This window comes from Ambystoma mexicanum, chromosome 14 (genome assembly GCF_040938575.1).
Source record: "Ambystoma mexicanum isolate Mex_15411 chromosome 14, UKY_AmexF1_1, whole genome shotgun sequence".
NCBI lineage: Eukaryota > Metazoa > Chordata > Amphibia > Caudata > Ambystomatidae > Ambystoma > Ambystoma mexicanum.
Window position 1 is genome coordinate 139,924,467 of NC_090940.1, and position 26,383 is coordinate 139,950,849.

The following is a 26,383-nucleotide window of genomic DNA, read 5'->3' on the forward strand; positions in this document are numbered from 1 at the left end:
TGACCACTCTGACCTATTCCGCTGGCTATGGTCTTCTGGTATCTGTAGTTTCTCTCATATGGGGCTCGACCAGAGTCTCTTGTGTTAGCACCTATGTGGTGCCGGTTCCCCTCTGCAGCTGGTCTCCCCTCCAATATTTAATAATAATAATTAATAATAATAATTTGGCATTTATATAGCGCTACGAACCCTTGGGTATCTGAGCACTGCTTATTACTACCCACGGTGTGTGGTGCTAATTTATCGACCTCGGAAGGATGAAAGGCTGAGTTTGGCCACGCCGGGATTCGAACCTGCATTAGCAAACTCTGCACGGATGTCAAAGCGAGCGCTCTACTCGCTGTGCCACTTGACCAGCTTAGTTGCAGTTCTTTGCAAAATTCTTTAAACTTGGTTCAAAACTTGCCACTTTGCGATTCTCTCACTCAACACAGCCCGGTTCTGATCGATCCGCCCCTAGACGCAGCGGCTGTGATGAACCGATTGGCTTTTGGCTTTCCTGGAGTCAAGGCCGATAGCACGGGCGTGGGAACTTCCCTCGCTCCTGCTTATCGGCGTGGGCTTGCCCTGTGTACCGTTGACATCTGCGACCAGACACTTGTGCTATTGTTTGCAGCAGGGGAGTTGCTAGGTCTGGAAAAGACCCAGGGCTAAGCCTATGTCCGAACTGTTGGGACTGGGGGCTAGCTAGTCTTTTGGCTGTAGCTCCTGAGATTCTATCCGGGGCTACAACCAAAAGATCATGGGCTATAGCCCCCTTAGCCCCCCCCTAGCAACGCCCCTGGTTTGCAGTCTTAGGCTATCCTCAACGAAGGTTCCGCGCGTCATGGACGAAAAGGACACGGTCACTTCTCTTCTCGCCACCCTCTCGATTTCTGCCGCCTGCTTAGCCCTCTCGTTGTGCTGTCTGCCGTGGTCGTACTGTACTCTCTGGCTCAACCTTTTATCTCTGTGGGGAAGGGAAAAAGGCGGTCAGGGGTGTGTGTGATTCTGATCAATTGCATGACCCTTGTATTGGGACATGTCAGGTAAACAGCACTGGTGTTAGTCCATTGTCCTTTATGTTGTGTGAAACTGTTTGTGTCAGAAAAGGGCGGGGCAGTGGTTTTGAATGTTCTACGTGAGAGGAGGGGGAAAAGGTGTCAAAGGAAGGGGAAAACCATGTCTCACCCGTCAGTCTCCCACTCCTTAAGGACACCCCCTCTAGGTGATCCTTCCTCACTGCTCCACCCCCAGGAACTGGATCCAATAGCGATGGCCGTGTCCTGGCCACCTGGATGACAAATCCTCGAGGCTTAGACAGGGAGATACCTTCAGGTTTCTCAGAACAGCCTCTGCCAGTTTGAATGGTGAGAATCCCTATCATTGGTGGCCCCAACTAACATTTAGGATAGGAGGACAACTTCTGTAACTATTCCTCGGATCATCATTGGAACCAAGACCCCTTTGAAGAGGTGAAGCTAGCAAAGTCCTGGGGAAGGCCTGCTCCTCTGTGCTGGTCTTTTGAAGACCTTAAATCAATGCTTCAACATCTGGTCTGGTAGGAAAACAGTGCAGACCACTTTTCGTGGATCATGCCCTTGAAAGATGTTGGAAGTGTCCCAGCACCTCCCTGTTGACTGACCAGCTCTGCTCTGGGTCTCTTTGCTGCACCAGTCACCATCCCGAGTTCCAACTTGAGACTCTGCAAACTCTCAGCTTGTGAGACAGAAAGCATGCCCCTGCAATTGCTGCTTTCCAGAACGGACATGGACTTGCAGGACCAGCTTTGTTGCGTCTGGCAGGAGGGTCACCATCTGCTGCCTGAAAGCAGTGATTGTTGCTGCAGTTCATCTTCATTATGTTCTAGGAGTGTCATGGGGTCATCATAATTGTTGTAGTCTTCATCTAATCAAGCCAGGGTCATCCAGCTGTACAATCACATGAACCGTCTCACCAGAGCACAGAACCGCCAGCTAGCCGGACCCAATCCCAATGGCGAAAGCAACTACTTCACCTGCGACCCCTAGACCCTCAGCCACGAAACCAGCACTCAAAGTAAGTAGGCTCTGCGGATTCAGTAACTCCAGAGAGGGTTGCTGAAGTAATTTGAGAACAGCGGGTGAGATTAACTACTTATGCTGCCCTCGCTGTATAGTTTAACCAGTGCTGCTACTTTTAAAAGACTCCTTAACCTCCAAAGGGTTAACTTTGGCACTTTTGACTTTTCAGGCACAAAGGCCCACTCTCTCTAGCAGGGAATGGCGTTTTAAGTGCTTTGGGCCTTAGTTTAGTGAAATAGTGTTTTTTAATCTGTTTCTTAATACTGTGAGATAGGCATGGTATCTAGAGATGACACAGACACAAGTGATACAGTTCGAAAACCTTTATTGTGTTTATTATGATGGTGTAACGCCTAATTTACAAAACCATAAGGAGAGAATGCTCCCTACCTAAAAGTAAACTAAGGAAAGTCTAGGTCTGTGAGTCAAAATCAAAAACTACTGCCTGTGTCAAAACCTTACTTGCCCTCAATTCTATATGAAAATGTGTAGGGGACTGAATAAACTCAAAAGTGTTCAAAATAAAGTTAATGTGACAATGGAGCTCTTCCGGACCCTCCTTCCCCAAGTTCAAGACAGTGAGGTAATGTTCAAAGTAAAGTTAGCGTGACAACTCAGATTGGCTTGACAAAAGTTCACAGAACCTTTTTCTCGTCAGGACCCATTTCTGTAACCAAGTACCTGTAGTTTGTAACTTTAACAGTTCATGAAGCTCTCTCCATTGAGCTGGGGCTCCCCCGGTCATGGCGCAGTTGTCAGACTGCATGGTCCACCCATTACAGGTGATGCAACCAGGTGCCTTCCATTTTACTTGTGTCCTCCTTTACTTGTGGTGAGGTTTAGAATCGCATGCTGTGCGCAGACTAGCGAGCAGTACCCGGAGTTGGAGGTGGGTTGTGAGAAGGAACAGTAGAGAAAAGATGTCTTAATACTGCTTGTCCCACCTGGGAATCAGATCTAGAATGGGCATCTAGACAGTAGTGTTTTGTAAAGGTGTGTACAGAACTCCAGGTTGCCGCTTTGCAAATGGACTCAAGAGGGACATTTGCAATCAATGCCTTGGAAGCCCCAGTGCCTCAAGTAGAGGGTGCTCTTGGCTTGAAGGGTAGTTCTTTCTTAGCAAGAGTGTAACAGAGTGATGCATTGGACAATCCATCTAGATATAGTGGATTTTGAAACTGCATCTCCTTCTCTTCCTGCCGCCACCGAGACAAAGAACTGATTAGTCTTTCTCAGTGGCCTAGTTCTTTTCATATAAAACATGACCGCTCTGCGCACATCAAGTGTATGCAGGCTTTTTTTCTCCCAAGTTTGATGGGTTTTGAAAGAACGTTGGTAGTTCTATAGACTGGTTGACATGGAATTTAGAAATGAATTTCAGTGCAAGCCTAGGATGCGTGCGTAGAACCACCTTATCCTTGTGAATTGTTACAAAGCGCTTGTAGTTCACTTACTCTCCTAATGGAGGTGATAGCTATTAAGAAAGCCGTTTTAAGAGTGAGGTTCTTAAGTGTTGCTTTGTGCATGGGTTTTAAGGGGGAGCCCATAAGCCTGGTTAGTACCACATTTAGGTCCCATCCGGGAGCTTGGTTAGATATAGGAGGGTGGATCCTTTTTACTCCCTCCATGAAGGCTTTTATAACTGGAACTTTCCACCGTGACACCTTATGTTGAGACGTGGTGTATGCGGAAAGTGCAGCTAGATGAACTTTAATAGAATTAAAGACCAACCCTGAGGCTAATAAGTGAGTCAGGTAAAGAACAATCTGTGTGGGAGAGCAGTCAACGGGTTGATGCTCTTTGCTCTACACCAGATGACGAACCGTTTCCACTTGCTAGAGTAGCAGTAACGAGTGTTCGGTTTCTTTGCCTCTTTAAGGATGTCCATGTATCTTTGAGGGAGTTGTAAATGTCCGAATTCTAGGACCTCAGGAGCCAGGCTGCTAAGTTGAGTTCCCCTGGTAGATGTAGTGATAATAGGAACATGTGTCTGAGAGCCCACTTCCAGATGTTCTGGGACAGCTTGGACAGTCCTGGAGAGTGAGTGCCCCCTTGCTTGTTCAGGTAGTACATGGCTGTGGTGCTGTCTGTGAGGACCAGCACTGTCTTCCCTTGAAGGTGTGCCTGGAAAGCCTTCAGTGCCTTGAAGACCGCCAGTAGTTCCAGCAAATGTATGTGTTTGGATGCTACACTCGGAGTCCAAACTCTGTGTGCCGTCTGATGGGATAGGTGATCCCCCCCCCCCCCATCCTGTGAGGGATGCGTCTGTGGTTAGAGTGGCTTCCTCTGCGGGGATGGCGAATGGTTTCCCTATTACAAGGTTTTCCTTTGACCACCACCGCAGCGAGAGAACCAAGGCCTGCAAGACCACCACTAGATCGTCCCATTGTCTGCTGGCCTGACACCACTGGCTGTTGAGCCACTCTTGCATTGGACGCATGCACAATCGCGCGTGAGGTACCAAATATATACACATGACGTCATCATTCCTACCAATCGCATTGCTTTGTGTACCGTCACCTCTCGACCGGCTACATATTGAGGGATCTGAAACAGCATATTTTGGACCCTCTCGTTGGACGGGAAGAGGAGGCCGTCCTTTGTTCGAATTAGAGCCCCTAGGAATTGCTTGACCTGGCTGGGGTCTAGGCTGGACTTCTTCTCGTTGATGGGGAAGCCCAGTTGGAACAAAAGGTCTATAGTCTTTTGGGTATTTGAGAAGCATGTCTCATAGGAATCCCCCGTTATGAGCCAATCGTCGAGGTAAGGGTATACTGGGATGGACAACCTGCGCAGGTGGGCCGCTGCCACTACCTTCGTGAATACCCTCGGCCCTGACGCTATGCCGAAGGGTAGCAATTTGAACTGGTAGTGTTTGCCCTCTATCAAGAACCTGAGGAATTTTTTGTGCGCTAGCAACATTGAAATATGAAAGTATGCATCTTTCATGTCCAGTGTTGCAATGTAATCCCCCCGAGATAGCAGAGGAATTCCTTCCTGCAAAGTCACCATACGAAATTTTTGAGGTTTGACGAATTTGTTCGCTGGGCGCAAATCTAGTACAGGGCGCATGGTTAAATCCTTTTTGGATACAAGGAAGTACACTGAATAAATACCCTCTGTTACCTGTGATAGAGGCACAACCTCTATTGCTCTTTTTTCTAGTAGCAGTTCGACTTCTTGAAGAAGGATGGCGAGGTGCTCTGGTGATAGGCGTCTTCCCCTTGGGGGTCTGAACGTAGGGGACCGACTGAATTCTATGCAGTAACCGCGGGCTATGGTTGACAATACCCAGCGGTCCGTTATTCCCTCCCATGCTGGTAGAAAAGATGTTAACCGACCCCCGGAGCAGCGATGCATGGGAGGGGACCCGAACCTTCGGGTCATTTGGTGTTGGTAGCCGGGGAGCCTCTAGGAGTGGGGCCTCGTCCTCTTCCCTTGCCACGATGTTGTCCTCTTTGAGCGTATTGTCTGCTGGTTCCTTGAGTGGAGGACCAGTTGCCTGCTGAGGAGTACTGTTGCTGGCTTTGTCGTTGGCCACGAAAAAAGTGTCTGTTGTCGTAACCTTGCTTATTGGGAGGCCTTGACATCTGGTCTAGAGTCTTTAGGGTATCGAAATCCTTCTTAGCTGTCTCCAGTGCATCATCCACTGCCTTACCAAACAGGTTTGAGTCCTCAATTGGTTTGTTGATGAGTAACGCCTGGGTCTCTGACTTAAAACCGGAGTTCCGGAGCCAGACATGATGCTTGAGAAGTACCCCCTGAACTTAAGACCGGCCAGCCGTCTCCGCAGCATCTAGCGTGTTCTTAATGATGCTCTGGTTAACCAGAGTACCTTCTGTTACAGTGGCTAACAAACGAGTTTGTAAGGGCTCAGGGACTTCTTTGAGGTCTTGGCGTAACTTTCCCCATTGGGCATCAGCAGAGCTTGCCAGTAAGGTATTGTTATTGGCAATTCTGGTGGAGAAAGCTGCCGAGGCTGTAATCCTCTTTCCCAGGGCGTAAAGCTTCTTTCCCTCCTTGTCTGGGGGTGCTTCGCTAGTAGATAGCGGAACCCCTGCCCTTTTCCTTGTGGTGGTTACTACCAAGGAATCAGGTATTGAGTGTGTTAGGCAGGAACCTGTGCAGTTCCCTCTGGGACCACTGCAAAAGATTTAGGACTACAGGTGTTTGGCAGTAAACCCACTTGGTAGAAGTCTGTACCACACAGATTCACTTGGTAGCTGTGGCTGAGCAGTCAGACTTCCCTCAAGAAGAGTTAGGCAGTATACAGAGTATTCACAATAGGTCAATAGCACACAATAGAACAAGTAAACACTGACCAGGGCTTGTTGTAAAAGAGATATAATTATTTATTTAAAACCACATCTACAAAAACACACAGGCACTAATAATAAGCAATTCAAAAACACGGTCACTAAAAGATATACACTCCCTTAAAAGAATATTAGACAAGTCTTAAGTAAAGCCCCCCATTTTCAGACAGCGGTGAGCGCTTAACGTAGATGGCACTCTAATAGTTTGTTTTAAAAAGGGAGAGAAAAGCAGAGAACAAATTGAAACAGATCCCAACACTTTTTCAAGAACACAACAAGGGAGGAAGGCAAAGTAAAACCGTGAAGTTAAAGTTCAAGAGGCCGGATCCACTTTCAGAGGATCCAAACGAAATGTGTCCAAGGTCACACGGTTGCAGTGCACAAAGGTCTTGTAAAGGTTCAAAAAGGAGTTGGACCACAGAAAGGGACCAGTTAGAGGGTCAAGACGGCCAGCCCAGTCCAGAAGGTTAAGGAGTTATTATTACCTTGTAGCAATCTTTAGAAAGGGAGGCCTGGTGGACACGGTACCTTAAAGTGGTGAGAACGCTCCAGCAGGGGCAGTTGTTCCTGGCAGCGGGTGCAAGTCGGTGCTTCGTCCAGGGGAAGAGAGGATCTCGTGGTGGAGGAAGACAGGAGTCCGTTGCACTGCCAGGGAAGAAACCAGCCGCAGAGTTTCTCAGGTACAAGGAGCGGTCCGGTGATTCGCGGTTCAGTGGTGAGTGGCTATCCGGCTACCGGGATGCTTGGCACGGGCAGTTCTACCACAAACCAGGCTGGGGTGCGAAGAAAGAAAGGAAAACTGGTTGTGCCCACCAGTCAGGGGAAGAAGCCTCTCCAGCCGGGAGATCTTCTGTCGTCGGGAAGTGGCGAGTCGGTTCTGCAGGGCTCCACCGGTGGTGTCGTCATGGTAGGTCGGCTCAGCTTCTCCCTCGTTGGATTCTCAGGTCCTGTGGCGACTTCTGAAGTTCCAGTCCCCAAAGCCCTGCTTTTATGCAGAAAACCCCCATTCACTCAGCCTACCTGTCACTCAAACATGCTAAGTGGTGAGCCGGCCGGCTCACCACTTGGGCCAATCACACAAGAGTGCGACTTGAGTTACCTAGGTAACTCGGTCCAGGGTGCCTAAACCCCCTCCCACACCCTCTGTGGTACCCAGACAGAGTGCACCACTTTTGGAGGCTTCTGTGGAGAAGCCTGCCTAAAAAGTGGAACAAAGGGCTCGACTTGGGTCGGAGTCACAGAAGAGAACACAAACGCCATTTTAGAATCGAGTCTTGGCAAAAAATACCAACCGGAGAATTAATATTAATTAAATAAGCCAGCGGTATGTTCGAGGCTATGAGAATTAAATAATTAAAGTTGGTAGCCTCGAACAATGGGAAAATCCCATAGGAAAATATTTGCGGTCGAATATAAAGTAGTTTCCACTGCCACCAGCCAAAACTCGATCAGGGGGGATGGAGACGTGCCCCCTCGACTAACAGAGCCCGGGGCAATCGAATTGCCCTGACCAGTACGTCCACAATATGATGGTTTGTACTGGGTTCTGTTAATAATTTGGGACTAATAAAGCCAATGGTGACTTTACATGCCCTGGGAGACAGTAGTCAAGTCTCAGGGTATGGAGTCTATGGTGGGGTGTCACTATGACACCCCTGTGTTACTGCACGTAGGGTGCTGTGTAACACACATAGGAAAAACACATGAGACCCTATGGAGTAAAGGACCCCATAGCCCATAAAACACATTACCAGTCAAAGGAATACCATTAATCATGTCAAGAGTGGGAGGAAAAGAGTCTCACTCTTGGCAGGAGGGAAAAAAACAAACTACAGAAATCCAGCAAAGCTGCTGGGGGACTCACTAGGTTAGGAAATTCAGCCCAAAGAGAGAATTCTCCCTAACAGAGTGACCCTTAATGTATAATGAGTCTGAGGGTGAGGGACTAAAAAGTTTCTCAATTCTCGGGTTGACCCCTCTAACCAACGCAGGTGTTGATAAAGATGGAATAAGTCGTCTCTTAACTGAGGGGAGAAGGGGAAATAGCCTGACTAGTAGGTGGTTCTCCTTAATGATTTTCTCCACAAAGTCTATTTCTGGAGTAATTTCTCCTGTATCAATTTCAAAATGTGCTGCTGCTTTACGTAGTAGTGCATTGAAAGTGGGTTGGTAGTCTATAGGTGATGGGTTTCTGACTGGTGTGGTTTGAGGAGAGGACAGATCCAGAACGTCTTGGTCTGTTGACGCTCCTGGAGACTGCCAAGGCTATGGGCCACCTCCGTCTGGGTCTTCTTCGAAGCCCCATCCACCGATGTCTGGGTATTCCTCAAAACCTTCTTCAGGGTTTTGTTGATCCTCAATATTTAGGAACTCTTCATCCTCCTGAAAGTGAGAGTCTTCTTCAGTGAGGTCATATGTATTAGCCTCCTCGTGAGGTGGGTCAAATAGTCTTGGGCATTTGGCCCTGGAGTGTTCCCGAAGTAACTCTCTTGATCTCTTGGGTGTTACCTGTTCAGGGGTGGACATAAATCTATCTAGTTTGTCCATACATGATTGAAATCTTTCTAAAGTCCACTGGGGTAACCCAGAACGGTCTGGAGGCGTAAAGGGAAGCCCTTCCGCCTGTAGCCGTCGCGATCTCTCCCGTAGCGTGGAGGATATACTCCCTTCGCCCTCTGAGAAACCTTCTCATGGGCTAGGTCCTTCTTTCGATGGAGTGGGAGGTTCCTGCCTGCCTTCCGTCTGCTTCGGCCTCTCCCTGGCCTTGTGAGCGGGGCACGGCGACTCTTTCGCCGTCCTTCTCTGAGCGTCAGTGGAGACTATTTGCGCCAAGCTCTCGATGACTAAACTCTCAGTCGAGGGTTCGTCTCGCACAGTGTTAGGCGGTGCCGAGATCTCTTCACCAACGGGCGCTCTCCTACGAGGCGCGTCATCTGGCATTTTGGTGGTAGCGCCCTTATTTGTGGGTGGCCCAGTTGCTATTCCCTTATGCGGTTGCGGGGAGGGCTTGCGACCCTTACGGTCGGCGGTGGCTGCCGGTAGGCCCGGCGTCTCCGTTGGAGCTAGGGCTTCTTCAACTTAGACGAAGGAGTGCCGTAGGTTGTGTGTTTATCTTTATGTTTCTTATGTGCGTCAGCGTCGCCGGGGTGTACATTCCCATAAGTAGGGCGTAGGCCGAACTTGTTAGGGCCGGGGACAGACGCGGAGGAGCGGGAACGCTCCTTAGAGAGGTCAACAACCTCCGATACGGAGGTAGTGTTATCACTGTCTCCCTCGTCACAATCGGCTCTAGACATAGCGTAGGCTGCCCGCCTCTTGACCCTGCGGTCCTTTAAAGTCTTTGGGCGAAGAAGTTTACAGGCCGCACAGCCGTCCTCGTTGTGGTCAAGGGGTAAGCAGTGGTTACACTGCTTATGCTTATCCTTCCACGTGAATTTGCCGTTACAGCGCGGGCAAAATCTAAAAGGAGGCCGCTCCATAGCTGAGGATACAGTTATGTGATAACAACCCCAAAGGAAAGGGGGGTGAAAGAGAAAGGCATTCTTAGAAAGAAACAGAAGTGTCCCACGACCCCCACTCTCCCTACTGTATAGGCCGGCGAGGCCGGGCCACGTTTTCGGCAGTGCCGAAGGATCACCTCCATCAAAATCACCACCGTCGAAGATCTTGATCGGCGGTGAAACCGTTTAGCTGTCGAAAGAGGGTTAGGATTTAACGATAACTTTCAAAAAACGACCAAGGGTCGAATACATGGTATTGGCAATTTGTCTCTAACGAGCTCCGCATTAAGGCGACCAGTATTCTGGACGGGAAAAAACAATCTGAGGGACCTCTACGCGTGAGGGATTTTGGGTACACTGCACGTCACTATAGGGATAGTATTACAGACACGCCTATGTCGACGTCCCCTTTTTTCGATTACGAAAAACAAAATGCAATAATCCGCAGTGACCACTGGATGTCGGACTATGCACAGCATGTGATTCTAAGCAGATTAACAAACATCAGAAATGTATATTCTTTTACCAAGAAACCTTGAGTAAGTGTTTGCTTGAATCACTGTAATTGCTAGTCCTTTGTGTAACCTATTGTACTGCTCACTTTACTCTTGAGGTAAGTCTGGCTGCTCAGCCACTGCTACCACATTTCTGTGTAGTACAGGCTTGTACCAAAGGTGAAATTGTACTGACACTTGTAGTCTTAATTGTGTGTAGTGTTCCCAAAGGGTACTGCATATGATTCTGCCTAACAATTCTCCCTCATGAATTTACCCCCGGGCCAAGATCTGGTGGCTTTCCCCTTTTCTCGGTCATCTTACAAGGGGCCCAAGGAGGGTTAAAATGGGAGAATGCCCTCCGAATTCTCACAATGCTCACCTGTTCCTAACTGGTTCAATAGCACCTCATTGTTTTTCTATACTTACTTTACTGCATACAGTTTACTTGTGTTTCTTATGCCAACTATATTAACTAAAGAGTAAAGTGTTGGTATGCTTTAGCAATAGCACCCCATGTGGCAAATGGTGACCAAGCCTAATAAATATTGTATTTGTAGTCTTTACTATCCAACTTGAATTACAGGAGTGCTATGTGCATTTCTCATTGAACCATTCACCACCCACACATCCTCCCGATTCTAGGTCTCAGTGCTCAGTCACCTACCTTGATGGAGTTTGCCTAGACTTTACTGCCTTTTCCCCGTTGACTGCAAGTGTGGCTTCTCAGAATCTACCCCCATGGTTGATTCTGAAACCCGTCTTAATAGCTGTGATTGGAGGGCTGGGGGCAGGGACATAGGAACCATCAGGCGAAGAGAGGGAACACATCCCCTGCACATCCTTGAGTGGATGGGATAACAATTTATCCTCAAACATTTCTCTCCTGTCTGGTGTCATAGTATGGGAAAATAAATCCAGCACTATCGCTGGGCTGCAGACAGAGAACAGGGGTAACAAAATGAAGATGTCCGATTAAGAAAAGGACATGTCACTAACAGTAGTGACTACTCTACTCCTTACCAGAGTCCCCTTTCCTCTATACTGTTTTGAAATCCCTGGCAGGTAATGAGAAGAAGCCTTTTTCACTGCCCATCCCTGTACATTTCAAACGTTAGCCCCGCCCTCTGGCACCACACACTTAAGATGAATATCTAAATTCGACTCTGGTGGACAGAGTTTAGGAGGCCAACCTAGTTATAGTGAACAGGAGAAACTCAGTTGTGCCAAACCAATCAAGGTAACCTGGAGAGTGGTCTAGGATTAGTCTCAGGAGAGGTGAGAGGGGTCAGGGGTCCACAATGAGTTAACAATGTGAAGCAGTCAAGGATTACACTTGGACAGTAAGCATACACACATTATATTATTGGACAAGAAACCCACTAGCAGTTATCACACAATAATACTAATATAAAACATATACACAGTCACTGTTAGTCAATGCAAAGTACACAGTTCACCACCTCCCCCCCCCCCCAACCACCAAATACCTGAAAGGGAATGAATTAACAATTGCACCAACAGTCCACAGGAAAAGGAACCCTAACTTGAAAAGTCCAACCCTAAATTAGTCGGGGCATGGTGCCCAAATGTTCCCAAAGTTCTCAAATAATTTTAGGAGTTGGGGGAAAGTTAGGGATAGGGTCCTGTGGATCTGAAGATTGGTGCAGAAGAATGTCAAATGAGTTTACTGTTGAGTAAAATGTGTTTCTATCTTTTGGAGGGCTTTTAGAACTAGTGTCGCCAAAGCCAAGAGTTATAAAACAAACAAAAGTTCTTCACAAACTTATAAAGGGTGGAGATAAGGGCACTGGTAAGTATTGTTACTACTCACCACTCATACTCCAATTTTGCCTTAGACTTGGCAGGTTGAAGGAGGATCGCTAGAGGTAGGTTTTCCCGCCGTTGGATCCAGTAGCAGATGCCCAGTAGCTGTGGGTGCAAGCAAAGTTCCATTCGGGTCCAGAAGCAGACTGTAACCCTTCCCAGTAGATGAATGCAGCAGGCACCAATGCAGGACTCTTCTGAACACTCTACCAGATGGGAGATGGATGGTTCCAGCGATTGTCACTGTGGGCGGCGACAGCAGGCATCTCAGTAGTCGCGGTCAAAAAAAGCCTTTCGATTCCAGACTCCTTGATGCTGGGACGTTGATACTAGGAAGCCAATTTATGGGACTAGCTGGAGACCACCGAAGTTCCAGGCTTCTCGCGCGGTAGCCCAAAATGGAGTTGATCAGTCCACTAGGTGGTCCAGGGACGCTGCCGAAGACTCCAATCTGCAGGACCACGAGAAGACGTTGAGCCTGGTTGGTCCCACCAGTTCAAAGAGTCAAAGCACCAGAAAGGGTCTTTTGATATCAGTAGCCAGACAGGGCTCAGCAGTAAGAGTTGATTGCCAGGGGACGGCCATCACCTTTGGATCCAGACCCTGGGGTGGACCAGTGCAGGAGGATCACCTGGGCGAGGGGTCTCCAGGGAGTGGGGGTGAAATGCGCTATTCCCCCCTTTCCCGTACCCAGGACACATCCTATTTTATAGGATCCTCTAACGTCACAACCCCTCCCCGCCCTTTTCTACACAACAACGAGGAAGAGGGTGACAGAGTAAAGAGGCTTATCCTTACATATCTCATTAGACATGTCCCGCTAATCTGGTCAGGCAAAGTCAGGTACCGGACTTTAATTACATGCATCTGATAACCATTAGCTCTCCACACACCGATAAAAGGTGGAACATAGAAACACACTCTGGGCAAGGTGGAACGCGAGAAGGAGCAGAACTTCCGGAGTGAAGGTGAACCTAATGGAACAGAGCGACCAACAGAGGGATGAGAGCAAAGGGTAGAGAAACCCAGGAGACCCGTGCAGGAGGTCGTTGCCTCTGAAGAGCCATGAAAGATATGCGGGCAAGGCCAAATCCCAGACATGAAGACTTGTTTTGTGTTTCAAGTGCGCCAGCAACCCTCCTGGAGAACGACAGTTGGGGAGGCAAGGCCAAGCCTATGCTGTTAAACCTGACTCGTGAATTAAAACCGCAAAGACAAGAAAAGAACGTACATAGCCAGTGAGTTGGCGAGCGACACGAAAGGCTGGTGTGTGTAAAGGAAAGATTGACGTTGCAACAGTATATCTCACAATTGAAGGCTGCACGCATGTGGATGAGACGCGAAGGAAGGTAGACCTGTGGTGAACTTTAAATTACTGATAATTGTGAAGCCAGTGATACAGAGTAGCAGAGTGGTCTGGCGAAAGGATGTAGTCCACTCGAAAAGCTCAGTGAAAGGTGAAATGTTTTGTTACAAAGCGACAAAGTGAATGAACTCTAAAATGCGTAATGTTCAAGATTAACGTGGCAAAAGGGGAAATGAAAAGGTGAATGTTCAACCTTTGCGCTTATGATACCGAATTACCCAGACAAAGAGACACTTGGGCAAATAACACAAGAGAGTGAGCTGAAGGGAAAGTCGAAGTGGTCCTGCGGAGGTCTATAGTAAACGCCTCACACATTCGAAAGTCTTCGACATGAGGAAGGTCTGAGCCTGACTGAGGGAGACCGGAAGTGTGATAAGTTAGGGGAAGGGAACCCCTAAAGAAGGGAGTAGTTTCTTACCTGTAACTCCATTTCTCCAGCGTTGGTATCTTTCATGGATTCACATGCTGTGAATATTTCCTGTCGTCAGGCTGGGAAACCTTGGTAACTTTAACCTAGCGTTTTCCTATGGAAAACTTAGACATCTTTATGTCCTATCAACTTCCTTTTTGGACGCTTTAGGCTACCCAATAGGACTTTCAGTATAAATAGCCTCGCCCCGTGGCTTCCCTTCAGAGTTTAACCTCCAAAGTAGAGGAAACCCAAATCACGGTTTGCCTGCAGGTGGAGGCAGGCAGGCGCATGTGAATCCATGAAAGATACCAACGCTGGAGAAGAACAAGTTACTTTCTTACCTGGTAACGTTCTTTCAATGGGATGTTCCTCCAACGTATTCCTGATCTTTGATGTTACCCATTCCAGCTTTCTGCCTCGGAAATTTTTTTCAGTAGAGGGCGATGGGCGTCGACGTCTCTCGAGTCGGTGTCCCTCGACAGCCTCCGTATCGGCGCCAATGTCATCGTGCGCATAAATAGACTTGCGCAGCGTCCATTGCTCAGTTCCGTTTTGAAGCTTAAATTTGCTTTGCATGAATTGGTTATTAACCTTGAAGGAGCGTAAGCTGCAACTACAAGGGAGGTTTTACTGCGGGGATGGATGGGAGGGGCGATAAGGAATACGTCGGAGGAACATCCCATCGAATACGGAGGCTGTCGAGGGACACAGACTCGAGGGACGGCGACGCGCAGCGCCCTCTACTGAAAACATTTCTGAGGCTAGCAAGCTGGAATAGGTAACATCAAAGATAAGGAATACGTCGGATGACACAATCCCTTTGAAATGGAGTTAGAGGTAAGAAACGACTCCTTTCTCCAGCATTGGATCTTTCATGGATTCACATGCTGTGAATAGATTACACAGCAGTACAGACAACCCTTGGAAGTGCATGATGGGCAAACCAACCCCATGCCACCAGCCCATAACCACGAACATGACGAATAACATCCAACAGCATGCATGATAACAGAATCAGCAAGTGATAGACAAACACAAACACCAGAAGCTGCGGGGCTTACCTTAATGAAACAGGCGTTGAAGGACCACCCATCCCACCTGTACATCTTTCACATGTTGCTGACCCAGACAATAGTGTCTGGTGAAGGTATGCAGCACCGCCCAAAAAGCTGCCTGACAAATGTCAATGAGCGGGATTCCAGCCCAGAGCGCCGCTGACAATGCCGTGGACCTTGGAGAATGGGCTTTAGGATTGCCGCTCAAGGGCTTGCCAGCCTTTTCGTGACAAAATGAAATTGTGGACGAGACCCAACGGGAAAGTCCTTGCTTGGAAATGGATCGTCCCTTGCTGGATGGACCAAACACCACAAACAGCTGTTTCGACTGCCTGAAGTCCTGAGTACGGGTCAGATAAAACTTCAGCACCCTCTTAACATCCAGAGAATGCAGGGCTCTTTCCACTGGCTCTTTCCACTGGCGTGGTTTTCTTAGCAAAGACGAAGGCAAGGCAATTGTAGCGTGTTTGTGATACTCCGAATGCACTTTTGGTATGAAGCGCGGATTAGTAGACAAGAGAACCTTGTCCCTCATGAATCGCAGGTACGGTGGGTTAATGACCAGCGCCTGAAGTTCCGAAATTCTCCTGGCGGATGTGATTACCACTAGAAACGTGACTTTCCACGAGAGGAACTTGAAGGACGCAGTCAACATGGACTGAAATGTCAGTTTCATGAGAGCAGCGAGAACCACATTGAGACTCCATACCGGAGCAAACCTTTTCTCTGGGGGAAATGTCCGAAAAAGTCCTTTCAGAAAATGCTTAACCAATCTGTCAGAAAACAGGAGCAGCATCGCGCCGTCTGGTGAACCTGGAAATGGTCGCCAAATTCACCCCGACTGAAGACAGCGCCAGGCTGCCCTGCACCAGATGCAGCAGGTATGGAGAACCTGGGCCGGTGTAACTTCAAATGGCCGCACTCCTGGCTGCTGTTCACACCAGGCACAGAAACTCACCCATTTTCTACTGTAAGAGACATTAATGGAAGGTGCCCTTGCCGCCTCCAGGATCCAACTGCACTCCTGTGAAATACCTAAATCACCAAACTCTGAGTGGTAAGAAGCCAGGCAGCCAGGCTCAGAGATGCCCGATCGTGATGCCAGACTCTCGCTTCGTCCTGCGATAGCAGACCCTGTTCCACCCCCAGACGAAGCGGTTCTTCCACCGCTAGAGGAAGGAGATCTGAGAACCACCTCTGTCTGGTGCAAAAAAAGAGGGGTCCCTGTATTAACGTCCCTAGTCCTACAGGTCATTGAATCAAGAAACAACAGTGTACTGCAGTTGCCGTGTACAGCAGATGGTAGGAGACTACAGACGGAAGGCTACAGAGTTACGAGAAAAAGAGAGTCTATTTCAGCTTGTATTAAAGAAGAGCGAACAAGAGGACGTTTACCACTAACAGCACCCTGGCTGATTAAATCTGCACGCTGAACAAGTCAGACTGACAGCGTGAGACGTGGTTACTCCTGCTCTGAGTAAGAGGATAAGTATCCTCAGGATTTTGTTTTTAGATGTTTTGGAATTGAAAATACCACATCCTCCACCTCCTTTGCCCGTTGGACAGGAGATGGTGTGGCTCAAGCCAATATATGCACGAGAAAATTGGTTGTTTGTCCTGAAGAAGGTTGCCATACATAGAGAGCACTATTGATGATGCTCGTGGAGAGCAACTGAAACACGTGTCGACGTGAGAATCTGTCGGAACTACACAACACAGACTTTTTGTAACCCCAAATTGATGGGGAGTTCCCTTTATGAATTACGAATGTTCAAAGATGCAAAAGATATGACTGTTTTCTAATGTATAGACCATTTTATGAGAAAATAATTGTGATAGTTTGTTGAAGAGTGTGTGAATGTGAATGATTGCAAATGAATAAGCCACAATGTTTTATTGAAATTGTGTTTAATAATTATTTTAGATTTGTTTTTGAATTAAATAAAAATCTTGGAAATATAAACCAAGTTAAAAAACTGAGTATTCCGCCATCCTCTCTTTTTTGTCTACTAGTCCAACCCCCTGTTGTTCCATGTCTGTCTGGGCCAGAATGGGGCGACTAAGATTATTCTGCATGGGTATCTGCGCACCCACTGGATCGGCCGTCAAAGCAGCAGAAATAGAGGGAAAGCATACCGAAGAGGCCCGTCCATGGGAACGAGAATGTGTCTCCTTCTGACCCTGGATGAGCCACTCTGCTGGCAAACAATGGGCACTGCTTGTTCTTTGGCGTGGCAAACAAGTTGAGAGGGGGAAAACCCCATTTCCTGAAGTTCTTCTTAACCTGCTCCTTCTTCAGCGTCCACTTGTGCAACTGCCCCCTGTCTTTGCCGAGAGCGTCTGTATGCATATTCTGGACCACCGGCAGATGGTAAGCCGTAATGTGAATTCCCTGAGCAATGGTCCAATGCCACACCTCCTGAGCCTCTCTGGACAGGGGCTGAGAATGCGTGCCCCCTGCTTCCTCAAATAGAACATTGTGGTGGTATTGTCCATCAACACTCGAACCACTGTGCCTTGGATGGGAGGGAGAAAGGATTTCAGTGCCCCCAGTGCACCGCTCGCAACTCCAGTACATTGATGTGCAATACTGCTTTCTCCCGAGACCAATGGCCCTGGACGTACAACTGGTTGAGGTGCGCCCCACAACCCACCTGGGAGGCGTCGTGAACTGAAAATCCGGCTCCAGCAGGGGCATGCCCTGTACCAGATTGTCTGTGCATGCCCACCATCACAGGGCTTACACCAGTCCCTTGGAGATGAACACCTTGTCCTACCATAACCCCCGACTTTGCGACCACCTGTCTGCGAGAAATTCCTGTACCGGTCGCATGAACAAGCGAAAGTACGGGATAAGCGGGACGCAAGACGCCATGGACCCCAGCAGTTACATGTAACTTCGGACCGAGATCATTGTTCCTTTGCCCCATTCGGCCGCTCTGGGCTGCAACTTAACCACTCTCTCTTCCGACAACTTCACCAGATTGTCCTGTGTGAGAAACTGGGCACCGAGAAAAACCAACTCCCTGGATGGCATCTGAAAGGATTTTGCAAAGTTTACTGCAAAGCCCAGCCGTTGTAGCAGGTGCATGGACGCCCGGAGAGACTCCAAACGCCCTTTCCGGCGACAGCCCCCGTACCAATCAGTCATCCATATATGGGTACACATGATGCCCTCCCTGCGGAGGAAGGCAGCCACTGAATCCAGGCATTTTGTGAATGTTCTGGGCGCAGACTTCAGCACAAACGGGAGGACACGGAACTGGTAATGGTCATCCACAACCAGAAAGCGCAGGGACTTGCAATGGTTTGGCCTCATTGGGATGTGGAAATAAGCGTCCTCCGGATCAAACGACGCCAGGTACTCCCCCGGCTGCACCACCGGGATCACATCCTGCAGTGTCAGCATCTTGAACTTCAGACGTTGCAGATCTAGAATAGGCCTCCACTTTCGATTGGGTTTTTGTATGACAAAGTACCGAGAATACACCACCTGGCCCCGTTCCCACACCGGGACTGGTTCTATCGCCCCTTTCGCCAACATGAGTTCGACCTCCTGCCGCAAGACAGGCAGGTGCGGCTGCACTACATGCACAGGTGGAATTGGGAGTTGAGGACACCGAAACTCCAACGAGTGGCCAAGACGTACCGTATCCATTACCCAGCGGTCCGTAGCAATAAGAGTCCACTCGTCAATGTGCCGCGACACTCTGCCCCCAAGTTGACTGCCCACATAGCAGTCATTGGTGAGACTTAGATTGCTATCCCCTAGCAGCTGAGGAGGCAATACCCTTCTTATGCTGCACATGGTAGTCTTTTTCTGCACCGCTTGGAACGAGCGCCTGAAACCTTTGGGAAGAGTCGCCGGGGTGACTAACCTCGGTTGCGGGAGGCAGCAAATCTGGCATTACCAGAGGCCCTTTGAAATGCCCGAAAGGGGTTTAATAACAGCCCGTTTGCAGAGCCCCTAGGGATTTCACCGTCTCAGTGTCTTCCTTCATGCCCTGGAGCGCCTCATCGATCTTCTCTCCAAAGAGCTGCTCCCCCTCACAGGGCATATTGACGACTTTATGCTGGATTTCCAGACGAAAGTCAGTGCAGCACAACCACGCCTGCCTCCGGAGAACAACACTTATTTATTTGTTTGAAGCCCGACCCCACCAAGTCCACTGCAATGTTGATGCTGTGGTTAGAGGCCTCCTCCCCCTCTCGAATCAGCAGCATAACTTCCTTGCGTCGTCATTCCGGGAGATGGTCCAAGAGCTGGGCCAACTGGTGCCACATCTCCCCGTCATACCTGGCCATAATTGCCAAGGAATTTGCCGCCTTCACTGTCGTAGCACCCACCGTGAGGACTTTCTTCACAAAAGCATCTTGTTTTCTGGCCTCACTGTCCGGTGACGTAACACACTTGTGTTGGCTCCTCGCCTTTCCGACTAGCTGCCGCCGAAACCACAGACTCTGGCGTGGGCTGAGACATGAGGCACTTGGGGTGGGGGGGGTCGATTCAGATACCTTAAACCTCTTCTCCAGACGTCCCTCCTGCCACACATGGTCCAAAATGGGGACCGAGAAGACTGCCTTCTGTCGCTTCCCCATATGATCGAAAAAGAAAACAGTCTTTTCACTCCTCCTCAGGAGCCAGGCCAAATTCTTGGCACGCCTTCGTCCATGTTAGTGTGAAACGCCCCAATATCACCTGGCGGAGACGGCTGAGCTGGGCTGCTAGGCGGTTCCACCTCCGGGTCTGTATCCCACGTATCATCTCTTCTGGGCGACGAGGACACCGTCAACGTGTTACGGGGCCTGCTCTCCTGATCTGAATCGACCAGCTTTCCTTCCTCTGGATGACTTATTGGAAGGCCCAACCCCACTGGTGACAGCAACTTCGGCCGCACCGGAGGCAAATTCCTGGGGACACTCGGGTGAGGGACATCAACAGGCACACTACGCACCACTGGAGGCACCTGACTCAGAGCCGCTGGAAGGCGTGCATCCAATTGTCCAAACAGCGACTGGAGTGTACTTAACACCTGCATAGACAGCAGAGAGTGAGGGTTCACCAACGGGTACAGGGGCTCCCCAGCCCCACTTGATGTAGACGGACCTGCCTCCCACAGATCCAGCGCCGACGGATGGAAACCTGGTTCATGCTCCTCCTCCATACCCGAGGAGACTGAATATGAAGCCGGATCCTGTTGGAGAATGTCCACCGGGAGCAACGGCCCAAAGCCGGCCCCAGACTGCCACGGATCTCCCGTCTGCAACAAACCACCATCTGACTCCAGCGCTTCATCAACAGCAATTGCGGACCACTGACAGGCACGGCCGTAGACAGAGCCAATGACACCCCCGTTGATGAAGGGCGTGAGGAATGTACCACAATCGTCAACGACGGAACCTCCGTCGACGAACTCGTCGATGACATTAAGGCCTCCATCAGCCTGGCCTTCTCCGGCGATGCCGGCTGTGTGGTTGAATTGCCGGAACGGTGCTTGGATGAGTCTCGGCTGGAAGAGGACCTATGCCGCTCCTTAGACGACGAATGCTTCGACGAGGACAATCTCACCTTCGCCTTCCCCTTCTCCACCGATGCAGACTTCTGCACCGACTTCTCTGGCCTATCACTCGACTCCCCCTGTACTTGTTTGGTCTCGCCGACCTGGAGAGCGAAGAGGTACTCGCACCTTTGGACCGATGTGACTTTGAATCAGAGGAACCACCTTTCCACACCTCCGATGCCGGCAACTCTGTGTGTTGCTTCTTGGTGGGGGGTTCACAGACATCGCCCTCCGCTGCGTAGACATCTTCACTGCCGGCGCCGAGGACTTGCTGCCCCGGGACGAAACCACCGAACCCGAGTAAGTGCCCTCGTTGATCCAAGCAACCAGCCGGCGGTTGCGGCCTTTCAGCGTTTTCTGAGAAAATCCACAACAGATCTCACAGGAATCTGCCGAATGACTGGAGCAAAGACAATACAGGCAATCTGCATGGCCGTCCCCCTTGAAGACCTTTCTTAGGCCGCAGGTAGCACAAAGCCTAAACAGCGATTTTTTCTGGCCCACAGATGACATACTGGCCGATAGTACGAAAAAGCATGTGTAGAACACGAAGAGTAGACATGAGGTGATCCCAACTGTTTTGAGATGGTTGAAATTTTAAGGGAAGCCGCGGGGGCCAGGCTTTTTTATACTGAATGTCCTATTTGGGAGCCTAAAGCACCCAAAAAGGATGTTGACAGGACACTAAGGTATCAAAGTTTTCCATAGGAAAACCCTAGGTTAAAGTTACCAAGGTTTCCCAGCCTGAGGATGGGAAATATTCACAGCAGGTTAATCCATTAAAGATCCAACGCTGGAGAATGTGAATTAAGCTTGGGGAAAGGAAGCCCAGCAAGTGCTGTGATTGCGCGGTCCGAGCCCCACTAAGGGAGATCTACGTTGAATCAGGTACTTTATGGTTGAACGGACTGAGCCCGACCGAGGGAGGCCTATGTTAACTTTTGTTGTACTGTGAAAGAACTTTTGAAAGCTGGAATAAGTGACTTTAACGTGGCAGGCCAGCAGGCCTCGATCCACGTTTTGAACTGCCTTTATTTTGAAAACCTGAGCCAGAGTGTCTCATCCTGTCTATGGGGGCCTCCTTTCACCATGTTTCCAACGTGGCGAGGAGAGCTGACTCCGACACATTGATTCTTTATATTCCAACACTGATTTTCCTTTGCATACATATTCCCCTTTACACAATTTTTGTATTATTGATAGGGCAGACATTAGGTTTTGTTATTATAGGCCATCTTTGATTTGAGAGAGACTGACTAGGACTGTGTTTTCTTTATTATTTGATGGTAGAGACTACTCCCATCAGAGCTATAGGGCAAAGCAGGAGTTTTTCCAAACCCCGAAAATTGAATAAAGGTTTTACAAATTGTACCTTTTATGTCAGTGTCATACTTGTAATACCATGCCTCCCTTACACTACACAGGATACTTGGCTTATCTTTGGATCTGTCTAAATGGCTGCAGCAATCTTCTTATCCTAAATTTAGGTGAGCACAGAATCTCAGCCCAACCAACAGAAAGATCTGCCCCACACACACCCCAACAATGGTTAAATCAGGGATCACTGTGGGTAAACACGTATACAGGAGGAACAATGCTCTTTCGACACAAAAGAAAGTACAGTAGATATACACTCTAGACACACTGAAACCAGTATGTGGATTGAGACGTGACAGTCCCAGACCACTTGGCTTCCAACACACATGGCCTGCCCTAGTCCACGAAAAGCACTGCTTTCCTGAGCAAATGCACGACCATGAAAGGAAATTCCTGACCTGGCAAAGCAGGAAGAAAGCTAAATATCAAAATGGCCAAAGAACAAGCGAAATACTTTGTCCATGTTTGGACACTTGGTACAGTTAGTAGCCAAGTGCGGTAAACACGAAAGACCCAACTAAAAATACTGTAAAAATTTAACTACTGCCACCAGCTTGTCTTTAGGCACATTTTAAAGTAACCAAAATCCTTTGAGTGTTGGTCTAGGGTGATACAAATGTATCCCCATTGCACTGCATTGGAAGATGCATTGTGCAACATGAAAAAGTTACCCAAAATAGATAACATGTAACAAGAAAAAGGGAAACAGTTTCCCAGTAGTCCGTTTCTACATAGCAAATGAGCAAAAGGCCAATGGAGTGAAGCTGATGTTTAATTGCCCCCCAGGAACTGAGGAGAAGATTCCATTGGTCATCCACATTTTCTGGAGCTGTGAGCGAGCAGAGGCCAGTCACCAAGTCATCCACCTTAAAGGGGCCCTGCCTATTAAGGACAGGATCACTGCCCATATACCCAACAAACACGTGAGTTGTGTAGGGAGAGGGAGGTGGGGTGGAACCTTAGCTTTGTCCCAGAGGAGGGAGTGTAGGGGGGTCACCCCCAGTGGGATCTTGCTTTACCTGGCTGCTAGGGAGGATTTTGCATAACAGGTTCACCTCCCTATTCCCAAAGGAGGTGGCTCCCCCTTGGGAGAAGGAACACCTTTCCTGGATTTGTCACAGAGTCTTAAAAGAGAAGGCTATTTCCTTTAGGTTACTGCAGTACGTAAGCCTAGAGTTTAGACAGTAAGGCTCACTATTATGTGTATACGAACCCTGGATTAGGGATGCCTGGGTTGGGGTGGAAATGTTCATTTTAGAGGAGAGGGAGGGACGGCCCTAGCGCTCTGCTGAATCAAATAAAACCCCTAGAACCACGCCTGGGAGTTGGGGTATTCTTTGAGCCATGTAAGATTCGGTGCAGTGAGGTGTAGGCACAGGGCTAGGCCTCTGTAGACCATAAGGTACTGAGGGACGGTGGGAGGGTACGCCTCGCCACAAGGCACACAAAGTAAAATAATCCCAGGCATCCACCTGTAAAGCAGGAAGTGAGCACACCCCATTGCTCCTTCCACTGGAGTCCTGCACTAACCCCAGAACAGCAGGGCTACACCAGATACCGGGCGCACTCCCAGCCAACAATGTACCCTCTTAAGCAGCACTTGAGGACACTTGAGCTAGGGTCAAAGCTGTCCACTATGTGTCCCACAGCAGCACCACTAGTCCATGCTTAGCTTTCACCTTATGCCACATCCAAGGGGAACACAGCCATTAACTTTCCATGGTGCCATACTCTTATCAAAGTCCACAGCCGATTGTTCCAGTCATATTGAAGAGGCTGTGTGGCATGCAGGCTCTGCTATAGCGAAAGGGCTTCAAAGTGATCCAGCTAATAAAGTAATCGCTGGTATAACTATATTTCTCTCAGGTCCTTCATAGAAAATTGGGTGATGTTTCAGCTCAAAATGTGTGCCCTCATTACTTGGAACAGGACGTGGTATGAGGGTACCCAAGAACCGGACAACTTCCATGGGCAGCTGCCTTCCTCTAGACTGCTTGTTTTTAAAATACGTTATTTATTTTGTTAAATGTTTTTGACAATTTTAAAGGTCTTACAAATATAGCTTGTGATTGTAATCAATTGCACATTTTTGTGTTTCTGGTGTCTGTGTCTCTTTTAAACACCTTAATGTTTTTATGTACTATTTCTCTATTTGAAATTCCTTAAACTTCGTGTAGAAATTTCTCAGTTCATGACTGTATAATTAACAGTGTATTTTTCCGTAAATAAACTGTTGTGATTTCCCCTTTGTTGTGTGCTTATGTGTGACTAGCTGTACCTTAGTACCCCTCTAACCTCGGCGGATTACATTCAGACTGCCCAGAATTGTTTACTATTGTGAGAGTTTGGATGAACTTGGGGCGCAAACCCTGTACATGCACTCAAGATTGTCTTCCTACGTTTTAATCAGAGGACTTCAAAATAACTTTGGTTGAGTAACAGATGCTATCCACCAAGGCTCCAGTGTTGGCTCCTTGCCATAATAAAACTCTATTGAGAGAAACAGACTAACTGGCACATTTTAATCAAAATCTCTATGTGGGGGCAAACACACAATGTCTAATTATGCAATCATGTTGTGGCACTTTATTAGAACGATAAAAGAACTGGGAGGGTATGATGGCTCAACAAAAATCCCAAATGGAGCAATGCTTTCAGGTGCAAGTCATTTCTTCAGGGTGTTTACTGTTTCGGGAAAAGAAGTTGATTGCATTTGAGGTTGCTGATAATTGGTAAGCACTCAATGCTTTAAAACCAGCGACTTTGATACCAGGACCGCTCACGAAAGTACAGTTTTCTTATTGTTCTGCTGAAAACATATTTTTGGCCCACCAGCAACAGACCAACAAACAGAAAAACCTTGGGGTAGCTGTGTAGGGGGAGTCAACATAAGCATAAACTAAGTTTTAAGCAAATATGTATCAACAGACAGCTTGATCAAGACGCATATTAATATTTTGATGATATATCAACTCTTTAGGAATGTGTAAGCAGCCCATATGGCTATCTGCAAACAAAACAGTTCAAAACATGTGTTTCCAAAGTGTGAAGGGTTTTTCTTTAGTAGTGTGTGTGTGTGTATAGGACTAGCCTGCAGAATGCAACTATATTTCCTCTGCATAGAATCTTTATAAACCTATTTCACCTTGGCATTTAAACGGCAGGTGAAGCATGGACATAGAAACATGTTTGTGTCCTTCGTTCGGTCAATGTGGACCGCCTAATAAAACCATACTTAATAGCTTTCATTTGTAACTAATAAACATACCATGTTATTGCGATTTGGCCCCGGTCTTTCTCCATCTAGCCGCGTTGGCATTTTTAGACCACCATATTTCTTCCAGTATGCCCAGCAGGATGCACAGAGGCGGCACTGCATGTTAGGAGGACCCCAAGAATACCACTGGTAAGACTGTGCGGCTATGGATACCAAAGTTACAAAAAAAAGAATCTTAAAAGAGCATCATTTAGAAGAGCAAAGGCACATGCTGAAAAACTTCATTTTCTAACTTATAAACAAAAGACATTTTGGTTTGATATCTTTTAAAGTTGTATAATTTAAAAAAAAAACAGATAACATGTACCTTTTTACCTGCGACTCACACTATGCTTTAACTGCAACCCGATTCAATTGCCGGTCTAGCTGAATAATAATCAAACCTCTGAAAAATGTAATGTTACTCTCATCAAAACATTATTCTCTACATGATGTCTTTGCAAAACAATGTGCATCTGCCAACACGTATTTCACGCTCAGCACTTCTTAAGGGAAATCATTAAGGTACATAGCTAAAGTAAGAATATATACCCATGGTTACATTTTAGGATTTTTATACAGCCATAAAACAATCTTCTCATAATCTTTGATTTTGATGTTAGATATTTTCCTATGGCTGATACTTGAAATCAATAACAAGAACAAAAGTGTGTGTATTTTTTAGCCTGGAACTGTCAGGTTCTCTTGTTGCAATATTTATATAGATTATTGGGTCCCTTCCCAAATACCATTGCACTTGACACATGCACCTTCACTGTTGTAGGACAGATTTTAGGAGGCCACCCAGTTATGGTGTGTTAGGGAGATGTATGATGAATTGCGATATTTGTATAGCTCTTGTATCACAAACCGAATAGAATCACAGCACAGATTTTAGGTCTGAGAGCATAGCTCAATCGATTTGTCAACTGATTGACACTAGTTCTTCTCTATCAGGTAGTAGTTCTCTATTAGTATCGTTATTGTGCTTCATCCCCTCTCCTAGTGAGACCCCCCCCCCCCAGTTCATTTTGCTAGACTCCTGGACCTTTTTCTTTCAATCCTGAATGAGTGGAGACTTTTTCCACTCATTCATTCTTGTGGGCACTGTCTTTTGGAACTCTATTCTTTGTAAATCTACCTGTACTATGGAGCCTGTCTGCTCCATAGCTCTTAA

General features: G+C 47.9%; 1 protein-coding gene across 3 annotated transcripts in view; it reads right to left on the bottom strand.

Annotated features, from left to right (window-relative positions):
* MTA1 (metastasis associated 1) overlaps positions 1-26,383 on the bottom strand; it is a 1,118,686-nt gene that overhangs the window by 428,171 nt on the left and 664,132 nt on the right. For all 3 annotated transcript variants that reach the window (XM_069638739.1, XM_069638738.1, XM_069638741.1), the window contains one exon: positions 25,219-25,370. In XM_069638739.1, the coding sequence (XP_069494840.1) occupies positions 25,219-25,370 (152 nt within the window). The remainder of the gene's footprint in view (positions 1-25,218; positions 25,371-26,383) is intronic.